A 12,481-nucleotide genomic window follows, 5' to 3' on the forward strand; every position below is an offset into this window, starting at 1 on the left:
ATCACATTTATTTGTATAGCAATTAATCACAAAATGTCTCAAAGGACTGCAAAGGTTAAAAATACACCATCCCTGATCTTAAACCAACATGCGGGCAAGGAAAAACTCAAAACCTCAGCATTAGAAAATGACAAACCTTGCGAAGGGGCCTCAGAAGTGGTAATCCCCATTCCAGGATGACCAGGGTGCAATAGATTTCGCATTGGGTAACAATACACACAACATAGTGAACATAAACAAAAAAAAACACATAGTTTATATGTAAAAATGTGTCCAGAAAGTGCATGACAGCAACGCCGCCTCAAGCCGGTCTGAGTCATCTAGAATCGTATCACCACCAGCCTTGTAGTCGGAAAAAGACAGCAAAAGAAAAGTATGAGGTGGGCAGTAATCATAAGCTATTGAATAGGTCCTTAAGTCTAGATTTGAAAACTTCCACAGAGGTTGCAGATCTCATCTCCGGTGGCAGAGAATTCCACAGCACCGGGTCCCTGACGGAGAACACTCTCAAGCCTGCAGACTTCTTCTTGGCTCTTGGGAGTCACAAGTTGATTGGTATTTTCCGAGCGGAGGCTCCGTGCAGGAACATAGGGGTAAATCAAGTCAGAGAAACTAAAAGGGGGCAAGTCCATGCAAATATGTGTATGTTGGTAAGAGAACCTTGAAGTCACATCTTAACAGACTGGGAGCCAGTGCGCGTTAGCCAATATAGGAGTGATATGGTTAAACTCTTACTTTCGAACGAACTGCAAACTTTTGATGCTAGACATCGGGAGACCAGAAAGCAATGCATTACGTTAATCAAGCTGAGATGTACTAAACACATAACTTATCTTTTTGCCTCGTGTTTCTTGAAAATCTGATCGTCCGTCTCAGTCTTGCGTCGCTAGTCGTCCCGGTGGCGTTTCCCCAGGCCCCCAAGCCTGGCTCTCCGGCATGCACTGCTGCAGGGGGTGGGTTTGGAATGCTTGGGTACTACCTAGCCCTCGGGGAGTTGGATGGGTTGGGGAATAGGAGAGTCTGTTCAGTCTGGGCCCCACACCCTTTTAATACTCAACTGTATGGGATTCTTGCATATTTGGCTCTTTCACACCAGGAGGCACCATGATTCGGGATATCCCCCCCAAGATGACTTAGATGATAGATACTGGTGTTTGCGGCGAACAAGATGCATCTGCTAATCTCATTCTCATTCTTAGTTTTGGTAGATAGGCACTGACCTTGGTGAAAGTTTGCTTCTGGTGAAGGAACATGATCCTGCAAACCAGGGTGAGACCACATGCTCGCACACACACAGATGGTTTAAAAAGGAGCTCTAATGAATAAATACACTGAACGAGGGGTTGAGGGGTGGTAAGGGGGGTTTGCCTCCCATAGCAACAGGTCATAACCGTTACATGCTCACTCATACTTTGGAACAATGCTGACTTGACTACCAAGCTGCCAAATTTTTGCAGTGGACATACAATTTAATATCATTACAAGTCTTCATTAGGGGTTAAAGTAAATATCTTTTAGTTTTGCAGAAAAATAAATAGCTTTCTGATAACGCAATTCGTATCGTGTACCATATACATTTTCCTAAAATATTGAAGTATAGTATTTACTTTTAAGTCTTTTTCAACTCTATTTTTTACAATTATAAGAAGGTCTTGTCATAAACATCTAACAAAGACTTTTTGCTGTTATGAAATCTATGCGTTAGAAAAATTGTGCTCACTTTTCAGATTTACCTTTAGGTTTTGTTCCTCTGATGTCTGAATAGTATGCAGTGTTCTCTGCAGAAAAAATGATTTTCCTGCAAATACACTGTGCTAAATGTTTTTTATTGCGGCACGGTGATTGCAAATCATGAGACAATTCTGCCAGTGATGCCATAGAAATATGATAAAAAGCTTAAAATGGGTGACAAATCCAGCTTTGCGTACCCGTTTCAGACTTTGGCATCCCCGTCTAAATTAAGAGAGGCCATTTCTTCTTCCCCCTCATCGTCCTCTTCATCTTCGTCCTCCTCATCGTCATAGTCCTCGTCGTCTTCATCCTCGTCGTAGCGTCCTCCGCCTCCGGATGCGAGATTTTTCCAGTAGGAATCATAGCCGGACGCTCCGTAGTCGTCATCGTCGTCTTCAGCTCCAGCCTGCCGTCCAAATTTCAACGTGCGGGCTGCGGTAGATGGACCACGGCGTCAGGACATAGAAGGTGGTGCTCATTGGACACAAACGCGTTTTTTGGGGGACTTACTGGACATGCTGAGGTCTTTGGTCTCTTGGGTTTCATGGCCACACTTGGGACATGGTGGCGCCTTCCCTTTCTCCTGCTTGAACACTCTGCTCTTGGCGTGGTCGTCGCAGTAGCAAGCCTGGGGGTCACAACGGGAATTTCTACTCATTTACACACTGCTATCATGGCCAAATTCAAGCACTTTTAAGGAGCTTCAAAACCAATCGTCCAATTTCTCCAGTCCTATTAAAAGAAGAAGTATTGTGTGACTATATTTTGATGATCCACAAATGTATCTGTGATTTACATATGCGATTTCTTTATCAAGACATGATCTAGATCCTGAGTGAATCTCAAATGTGTGGATCCGAATTATAAGGGTACAAACACTTTTGAGGGAAATCCTCCCCATATACTGTAGGTGTTGGGTAAAAATGACTTTCCTATGCAGCTTAAATTTTCAGGAAACTCTTCTTTCCAACTAATCACTGGAAAACATAACCTGAAATGGTCGTGTCCGTAACTTCAAAATATTCTACTGCATGACGCCATCTTCTGGCTGAAATCATCATTGCAGCCTCTGTCAAACTCTTTTTGTTGCGTGGGCAAGTATGTGAAAATCTTTGACGTGATCAAATAAATACGATTTCATCTTTTTTTTCCCCTAGAATAAAAGAAAACATCCCTCCCTTTCCCCACTGTAATGGGCTCCGTGGCCAGAAAACCAAGGGTAAGAGTAACATAAAAGCGGATAGGTGAAAATAACATAGAAAACTGAACTTTGTTGTGAAATGTTTATACATACTTAAGATCATTTCAACTTTTTGAGGCCACTCCAAACTACACACTCCACCTTTAAGTTTTAGCATGGCCCATAATAATTGTCCTTAATTGATACGTAATCCTTGCTCTAATACACATTAAATAGTGTAGCTGGCACATGTCCACTTGGGCACGATCAGTCATTGGACAATGCCATACAAACTAATGCCAGATACCATTGATCACAAGGGAAGAAGAAATTCAATGGCAAAGCGAAGCCTAGCAGTGTCGACCTCGTTCTTAGAAGACTCGTTGAGATACATGGCAACAACTTTAAGCATTTACCCCAAATTCAAGCACTTTCCAATTCTTGAAAACACAACACTACAATTCAAGCATTCTCAAGGATTTCAAGCACCCGTATGAATGCTGATCTATTAAAGGGCGGCAATTTTGGAGGGAAGAACATTGGATGTAGGGCTGCAAGGACAAAAATCGATAATAGAAAGTAGACAATGAACCGCAGCAGAGCCATCAACATTACAAATGACTATTCCAGCCCCGGCCAACCCTTTTTGACCTCCAGAAGGCGCTACAGGTCCCTTAAAACAAAAACAAACAGGCTCACAGACGGCTTCTTCCCCAAGGCGGTCACCACCCTAAACGAGCGCACATAACTGAAAATATATACCTTGTGACTTGAGGATTTTTGTTGCTGATTTTTTTAACTTCCTTTCATTGTTACGATACACCATTCTTTTCATTGCACTATTGTTATAACTTAGGCTGAGCACTAAGTGGTAAATGTTTGCCTATGTATCTTGACAGTTGTTTATTTTTTTGGAGAAAAAAAAAAAAAACTTCTCTAAAGTCTTTATTACACCGTAGTGCCATGTTTAAATCTCGTTGCATAAAATGTTTCACAACGTTGATATTGAGATAAGACATTCATTCATTCTCTGCACGGCTTATCCTCAGTAGGGTCACGGGGGTGCTGGAGCCCATCCCAGCCATCTTCAGGCAGTGGCCAGGGGACACCCTGAACTGGTTGCTAGCCAGTCGCAGGGCACACGGAGACAGACAACTTACTCGCTCATTCACACCCAGAGACAATTTGGACCGGCCAATTCACCTGACATGCATGTTTTTGGGAAGTGGGAGGAAAACGGAGTGCCCGGAGGAAACCCACGCAAGCACGGGGAGAACATGCGAACTCCACACAGGAAGGTTCGATCTCATGACCTAAGAACTAGTCGCACATGAGCTAACCACTGCGCCTCTGTGCTGCCCTGAGATAAGACAATTCAATTCAATATGTTGACAGCTAATTTGAAATAACACTTTTTCTAAACGGAGTGTAAACTAAAAAACATTTTTGAAAATGTATTAACAAAAATAAAAAAAGAAAACTAGGTTGGGATATGATTAGGGAAATTGCAGTGTAAAAATATGTTTACCCAAAGTGGGCTAAATTGAGTAAGCATAAAAGATGAATTAATGAGGTAATTAAAATTAATTAAACACTCATTGCCAACAAAGAATTGGAGTATTTTGGCCAACACAACATGCAAGTGATGCACACCAGTGGTTGGCAACCTTTATTGAAACCAAAGGCCTGTGTAATGACTGACAACATTCTCACGGCCCAGCCAACCAACATCATCAGTAATAATAACAATAACTACAATAATAAGCTTAAATCCACTGTATTCTTACTAGACCACAAGGGACCTAGATGACATGAAAAGGCATTATATTTTATATCATCATCACACTATTTATACTCACGTGACTATGTTGTCTCATGTGGTCAATGTTGTTTTGGCTGAACTCATTCCTATGATGCTCTATTACAGTGGCACGTTGTAATGGCAGGCCTAACCGAGTAGTCTGATCTGATGTAGTCTAATCGTATTGCCCATGCACTGTTAAAACTTTTACTTTGTATTTATTTTCATTTATTTCAAACCAGTATCATAATTAAGGCAAAAAAAGATTTTTTATGATTCCAATTTCTCACTTTAATTTGTATAGCATGGTAAGTTTTTTCAGATGTAAAACTGCATTCACTCAACTGTTAAAATAAACCAGACAAGGCATTTAATGTCAAACATGAAAATCTTTGAGAATTAAAATCCCTTGTAATACTTGATTAAATATGTAGGGTAGGCTACTAAAGTAGACTGAAAAATAAAGCTTAATATAGAAAAACTAGAGTAAGTATAAAAATTTCAATTTGACATTCTTTTGCTGATATGGCCGGACTGAGAACAGAAAGCCAAACTTAGGCTAGGTTAACACTTCAAGGAGGATTTATTTTTTTGCCAGTGACACGGCATATATCCGATCTATTACGCAAGTCCATCTGAACAGAACATATTCTGCTTTTTTTTTTTTTACATCAGACCCAGGCCACTTTCATATGTGTTCCTAAATCCAATACATATCTGATCTCTTGGAATGCGACTTCTGTGTGAACGGTCGTCTTTCAATGGAGGGAAAGTGAGGTTTTGGATTTAATTAAGATTTGGGTGGACAAATTTGTTCAAACTCCGGTAGCACAATTACTTTCAAATTGCTAGATATGCTACACCGTTAGCATCTATGGGTACTTTCACAAACAATGAGCACATTGCAAGTGCCTTCACATGTGTTCTCTCTTGCCAATGCTGGACAATTGTGGTGCTCACACAAGACGCATGGAAGTCACAAAGGATTGCATACAAATCGTATTATATTAGAAATGTGAACAAGCTCACAAAAACATTGATCTTCACCCAAATATCACAATTGCGCATTAAGCTATGCAGTGTGAAACTATCCTTAGTTTGAGATCCCTGATCTAGTTCCCTTTAATATGTCATTAACTGCACTTTAACTGCTGCGTTCTGGGTTTTATTCTCGTTACATCCAGTTGAGCAAATGGCGTCGGCGGTATTTGATGACTGATCAAAATATGGCAATATAGTACTGTCTAACCACACAAACTAAATTACGTGTATACTTGGATAAATACAGGGTAAACAAAAAAGCATTTCTGTGCAGCCCGGTACTAAACAACTTGCGGCCCAGTACAGATCTGCGGCCCGGTACAGGTCAGCGCCCCTGTGGTTGCCGACCACTATGTACACAGTAAAAGTAAACAGATCTGCATTCTCACCTTGCAGCGCAGGCATGAATGTTGGCCCAGTCTGTTGCAAGAAACGCCTATAAGAGAACAAACATAACAAAACAAAACACTAATTTAGGTAACCTATTCGCACAGCCACCTGCACATCAACTCTGTTGCTATAATCACATGCCTCTTCCTAAATATTCACCCAGGCAACAGTGACTCACATTTGTATGTTTCGGCTTGAAGCACTTGACAGCTGGCCTGATGCTCAAATTGATCATCCTCGCATAGGAAGTTTTGACAAAAAGAGCAGCGAAAGATTCGCCCACCTGTTGAAGGAGCGGGGAGAGTGTGAGGGGAACATGTCAGGGCTCCAATACTGTTTGGGTGGGGGGGCTTCTTACCATGCTCCCACACGCTTCTTTCGCACTCGTTGCAGTCGGCTTCAGTCAGAGGGCACACGCAGGCGTGTGTGCTCAGGCATTTCCTGCTGTGGCACACCCAAGCTTCACAGAAGTCGCATACTGCTCCCTAGCGGCCACAGGGGTTACTAAAATCTCATACAACAAAATGTACAGTACGGAGATTGGAATCAAAATCTTGCTTTAACAGCACAATCTCTACGTTGACATGCAGGCCATAATCCAATTGAAAAGGGAATTTTGGATTTCTAGAGAAATCTCAACAATTTGTTCACATGCGTGGACACAAATGAATAATCTATTCATGGCGTTTGTCCAATCAAAGGGCGAAGCACAGGGAAATTATGCATTACGCAAATAGGACGTTGTTTCCGGATTTAACTTATAACAAAGGATGATTTCATTCATGTCACTCACCAAATTCAACAAAATATGTGCTTGTTCCCCCAGTCTTCCAAAAACTGAGCTCTACTGCTGCATCTTGTGTGTTTAAAAGATGTGCAACAAAAAGCATAAACTTACACCGGGGATTCCCAAACATTTTCCAGTGAGGGCCACAAAACGTTTCCCTTCTCTGATGAGGGGCCAGAGTCAATTCGTAAAAGAAAAAGTGTGAAGATTGCAGGAGTTCCTAAATGTATTGTTTTCCAGAAAGCTGCAATCAAATTACCATTCTTGACTCGTCACAGAACAAAAGTCAGAAAGTAAATGATAACACTATCATTGAATTAAATAACCCTTTTTGAATTTGTGGGAGAACAAAAGTCGGAAAATACATAACATTATTTCTGAAATAAATAATAAATAAATAACACACTGTGTGTTATTCACAGAAAAAATGTCCATTAAACATGAACTTCTAAATATCTTTTGAAAATTCCAAGAACCGTGTGACCATACCACACAATTTTTACTTTTTCTTCTTTTGCCCTGCCTTCTACGAAGTTTTTTAACAGGTCCAAGATCTGCCTATTTGGTAGAGCACTGAAACTCCAGTGGCATATATGACTTGTGAAAAAGCAGTAGATTTTATCTCATTATCACATAATTTTTAGTCACAGTACCAGAGACTAATGCTGATTTCCTTTGGCGTTTCACGTGTTACATAGAAAATGAACATTGGATATGGAACAAGACGAGGATGCCGTCATTGTAAAATGTGAAATGCACAACAAAATTCTTCTGTGACTAAAGATAGTGTGATAGAAAGATAAATTGCAATGCACTTCTGTGTCATCTACGGTTTATCACTTGTAATCCAGTGGTAAGAATTTGGCACCCTCACCTCTGCGACCTGGGTTGAAAGTTCCTTACAATTTAAAAACACGCGTCTTATGTATGTATGAAAAAAAGTGCGTCAAAATGCTCTCTAGTAATGTTCAGGAACCCGACCAAATGTGGAGGTGAGCCATATCCGGCCGTAGTGTTGGGATCAGTGATTTACACTACATATGGATGGATACACTTGTGTTATCCAATATATAGATATGGATACACCTGCTGCATAATCACCGTGGGGGCACAAAATAAAACAGAAATGTCCCCAGAGGAATCAAACAATACCCCTGAGGCTCTTTTAGCAAGTAAGCCAGAGTTTGCGTGTATCATTCATCTTGGTACTAGTCAAACAATGCTTTAGGGCAGGGGTCGGGAACCTTTTTGACTCAAAGAGCCATAAAAGCAAAATATATCAATTTTATTTTGGGAAAGAGCCACACCATATATTATGAGACAACTGTACTAAATTGCTAAACCCGCGCCCCAGACAAAAGCTTAGTCTTCAGCACATTTATTTTTGATGATTTGATAAAAATTATGAAAAGAGAATAATGCCAGAGCCCGTGTCCCAAAATCAACAATCATACCACTTTAAACCTGTCTCTTTCTTGCAATTACTTAAGATCGGTTAAACTCATTTTGACCCTTTTTTTCATTCATATTGGTTTCAAAACCAGATGCAAGCAGTTATTTTGTAAAAACGTCACAACATTCTGCAAACAGGGAGCCTGATGTGCTTATTTATGGCGCAGGGCGAGAGATGGGAGGGAGTGCTTGCACTTTTTGCATAGCTCCACCCATCCCTCCCACTCACCCAATCAAAAAACTTTAAGTTCTCTTCCGGTGTTTTGGCGTATTTACAGTTTGTTCCGTGGATTCATCATAAGGTATCTGAACACTGAAGACAATATAGTGATGTTTTATATAACGGATTATTTAGCGTTGTACAGCCAGAACGAGGTTTTTTTTTGTTTGTTTTGTGACACCTTGACTGTAAATTGTAGTGAAAAATGTGCCCTATATATACTGCGAAGTACTGCTTCATTGTTAACTTTGGTATGGCTCTGCGTGTTTCTGAACAGGATTAGTAGTTTATGTTTTGGACGAGATGGAGAAAATTTGCATGCAATCAAATTTGTCTCTGAGCCACAGGTACTCATGGAAAGAGCCATATATGGCTCGCGAGCCATAGGTTTCCGACCCCTGCTTTAGGGAGTAAAAAATATCCCACATGAGGAAAATGAAAGTGTGCTAAAGTAAACAGCTTACTCGAATACGATCGGAATACTCGCAGTTGAGCTTCAACATTAATCGTATTGTTGTGCGGATCACTCTACTTATTGAAACATAAATATTTTGTTTGTTTGTTGTACATGATTCAATTGTTTGTTTGTTTGTACATGATTCAGATTGAATCGTTTCTTGTACATGATTCAATTGTTTGTTTGTTTGTACATGATTCAAATTGAATCGTTTCTCCGGCGCCGTCACGAATGGCAGCCACTCCAGCAGCTCCCGTGTTATTTTCGATTGTTCTGTTATTTTCGATTGTTCTCAGCTTAGGGATGCTGCTGGAAAAGTGAATTTCCCTTCGGGGATGAATAAAGTATCTATCTATCCATCTATCTATTTGCATGGATTTATGTAATCGCAATACTGGCAATATTCAATTTCTAATCGGATTATTGCCTGCATGTAAACGTACTAAATGATTGTCATCACAGTTGCTCTGAACTATCACAACTCACATGTTTTGAGAAGTTGAGCTGTGCTTTTTTTGTTCATGCATAATAAGCATCAATTCATTGGTTTAACAGGTGTTGAGATTGTTGCTTGTAACGTACCACCATTCCCATGCCAGTGCTGTAGATCCCAGGGTGCTTGACGACACAGTCTGAAGTCTTCATGCACTTTGTTTTGCCTTGTAACAAAATCAACACACATCTTCATTCAAAACACAAGAGAAAATTGTCAAATATTTTACTCAACTTCACTCACCACATTGTGCACATGTGGGAAGTTTCTGCACGGCATTGCAAAAGTAACAAAACGCCCGGTTCTTCTGTTTTCTATGAAGCAAAAAATACAGCTGGTGACTAGAGCCGCCATTGTCGTGCGTTCCTGCATTATTTACTGAAATTCTCACCTCTGACATTTATCACAATCCTACAAGGAAAAGAGATAGAAAGCGTTTATGGTTATGACGATGACATCTGAGAAATTCAGCCACGGAGGGATCTCACCATGATGATATTGCAAGGGTGTTTCGCTAAATCCACCAGTTCCCGGTTGGCTCGGGTTTGTTTCTCTCGTTCTTTTCTGTTCTCTGCCTTTTTCCGGGCACCGGTCTTCTTTTTGGGCATTTTGGCCTCTCACAAGTCAACTGTAACATCACCCAAATGCACACAAATCAAACTGTTGATGTTAGATAATAAGAGGTGATAAGCTGACTTATTTGATAGGGAAACCTGACAAATGCATATCCTCTTCAATCAAACTTATCGGATATGTAAAATAAAAGTAAATCCTCTACTGGGGGATATTGCTAGAAGCTAGCGATCAACGTGACCGCACAAATTGTGGCAAAATAAAAATTCGTTTTTTGAGTCACAACCGCAGTACCAAGTTCTTAATTTAAAAGCTCTGAGAGATAAAAGTAGGTGTCATTTTAGACGAAAAAAGAAAGTATTTATTTTACCTTACCGAAAAGGATGATAGAGTCAACCGTTCCGTCCAGAAAATGAACTCGGGCAGGGAACAAGACGAGATTTAGTTCCGCATTTGACGCGCACACGACGGTTTTATTTTCTTTCTTTCTGTCTGTCTTCCTTTCTTTCTGTCTTTCTTTCTTTCTTTCTTTCTTTCTTTCTTTCTTTCTTTCTTTCTTTTTTTCTTTCTTTCTTTCTTTCTTTCTTTCTTTCTTTCTTTCTTTCTTTCTTTCTTTCTTTCTTTCTTTCTTTCTTTCTTTCTTTCTTTCTTTCTTTCTTTGAGCGGCAGTGGCTCAGTGGGTAGAGCGCTCGTCTTGGGATCAAGAGATCGCAGAGATCCCGGCTCCTCCGTGTTACATGTCGAAGTGTCCTTGGGTAAGACACTGAACCCCTAATGCCCCCAAGAAGCAGATTAGCGCCTTACATGGCTGCACAGCCGCTATTGGGAAATGTGAAGCACACTGTAAAGCGCTTTGGGAAGTCATTGACTTGAATAGCGCTATATAAATGCAGATCATTTCATTTCCTTTCTTTCTTTCTTTCTTTCTTTCTTTCTTTCTTTCTTTCTTTCTTTCTTTCTTTCTTTCTTTCTTAACATCTCCCTGCTGGGAGGGGCTGCTCCGTGGCGACTGAGACACACACTATGTGCTGTAGGAAGCAGCAGAGTCCACGCTGGTATCCGTGACATACACATTATTACATGAAGGATCCCATATATGCGGTGCCCAAAAAAACCATTAGTAGTACAGTACCTACACTTTACTTTGGGTGGGCAGTGTGGTCCGTGGGTGGGCAAATTTTCCTCAAGTTAAGATTTTTAAGTTTTTCCTTGCCTTCATGTAGGTTTTAGATCAGGGGATGGTGTAATAATAGTCTTTGGTTTGCAATAATCTGTGGTCTGTGCAGCCCTTTGAGACTCCCTGTGATTAAGGGCGGCACAAATAAACATGACTTGACGACAAATGATTTAAATCAGCATATTATCATACCTGTCAACCTGTACGTTTTTGCCGTACAAAGTACGTTTATTATGCATTTTAAGACGTGTATGACGTAGAAGGAAATCTGTACAGAAAAACGCAAATTTGTCAATTATGGGTACCATCCGACTATGACGAAACGTCAAATCAATCAAGTCAAACGAGTTCGCTGCGGTATCCTCTATCTTGGTATCGCGTTTTTTCCGTGGCAAACGAAGCGAGCGGTTTGATGCTACTGTGCGCATGCATCTGCCGCCTCGGATTTCATGAGGTAGTTATGTAGTTAAAGAAATTCCGTCTCTTTTTAGAGAACCGGATTTTTCGGCTCAACTCATTAAAGAGAGCCGGCTTGCAAATGGCTCACTTGCTTTGATACATTATATTACGAATCATTATTGTTGTATAAAGAAGTTGAGGAAAAAAAGGAAGTATAAAAGGAGAAAATGGAAAAAAGACAGGTTTGTGGTTATCCCTTTAATCGGTATATTACCCACAATAATTTAATGCAGAAAATGAATTAATAATTTGAATAAGAAAATTCTACTTAATTATATTTGCATGTATTTTTTCCTTCTACAGTGAACGTCCAAGCTACTTCACTTTTTAACTTTTTTTATAATAAACCTCATTCATGTCGAGCAACTCAATATCTCACAACAAAATGTTAATTAACAATATATATGATATAACGAAACACACGTACAATATAACATGTTAAACTACATAAAAAAACACGTTTGAAAAATTTTTTTGGGGGTTTGAACAATTTTATTGACACTATTAATAGCAAATAAACAATGTTTGAACAATTTTTCTCGACAATCTTAACAGCAATTAAGCATATTATGACGTTTTAACATTTTTTTTTCGACATTTTTAACAGCAATTAAACACACAATTTCATTACATAATATCCCAACAATATGAGTTTTTAGCGACACTTTTAACAGCAATTAAATACTTAATTGTATTTTGTAAGGGAAAATACAACATTTT

At 39.8% G+C, this 12,481-nt stretch overlaps 1 protein-coding gene across 3 annotated transcripts; it reads right to left on the bottom strand.

Moving 5' to 3' along the window:
• Positions 1–9: 9 nt before the first annotated feature.
• Positions 10–10,602, bottom strand: noazfp (nucleolar atypical zinc finger). Of its 3 annotated transcripts, XM_088341796.1 has the most exons (11): positions 10,501–10,602; positions 10,041–10,180; positions 9,944–9,963; positions 9,796–9,866; positions 9,642–9,718; positions 6,502–6,628; positions 6,322–6,426; positions 6,143–6,189; positions 2,242–2,359; positions 1,929–2,163; positions 10–342 (listed from the first exon to the last, which is right to left on the bottom strand). In XM_088341796.1, exons 2-10 carry the CDS (start codon positions 10,158–10,160, stop codon positions 1,934–1,936), a joined length of 915 nt encoding a protein of 304 aa, XP_088197922.1. In that variant the 5' UTR covers positions 10,161–10,180; positions 10,501–10,602; the 3' UTR covers positions 10–342; positions 1,929–1,933. The 3 variants fall into 3 exon arrangements, with proteins under 3 accessions (XP_088197922.1, XP_088197921.1, XP_088197923.1); XM_088341795.1 differs by lacking the exon at positions 10–342 and having other exon boundaries at positions 1,808–2,163; XM_088341797.1 differs by lacking the exon at positions 10–342 and having other exon boundaries at positions 1,808–2,163; positions 10,496–10,542.
• Between the last annotated feature and the right edge of the window lie 1,879 nt (positions 10,603–12,481).

Source organism: Urocampus carinirostris, chromosome 8 (genome assembly GCF_059441175.1).
Source record: "Urocampus carinirostris isolate Australia breed hairy pipefish chromosome 8, RoL_Ucar_1.0, whole genome shotgun sequence".
NCBI classification, from domain to species: Eukaryota; Metazoa; Chordata; class Actinopteri; order Syngnathiformes; family Syngnathidae; genus Urocampus; species Urocampus carinirostris.

Bases quoted from the DNA above. Each gene is read 5' to 3' on its own strand.
- noazfp (XM_088341796.1), bottom strand. From the start codon at position 10,160: ATGCCCAAAAAGAAGACCGGTGCCCGGAAAAAGGCAGAGAACAGAAAA. The intron at 9,964-10,040 runs GTGAGATCCCTC...TTTTCCTTGTAG, and splicing joins ACCCTTGCAATATCATCATG to GATTGTGATAAATGTCAGAG. The intron at 9,719-9,795 runs GTGAGTGAAGTT...TTTTGTTACAAG, and splicing joins TCCCACATGTGCACAATGTG to GCAAAACAAAGTGCATGAAG.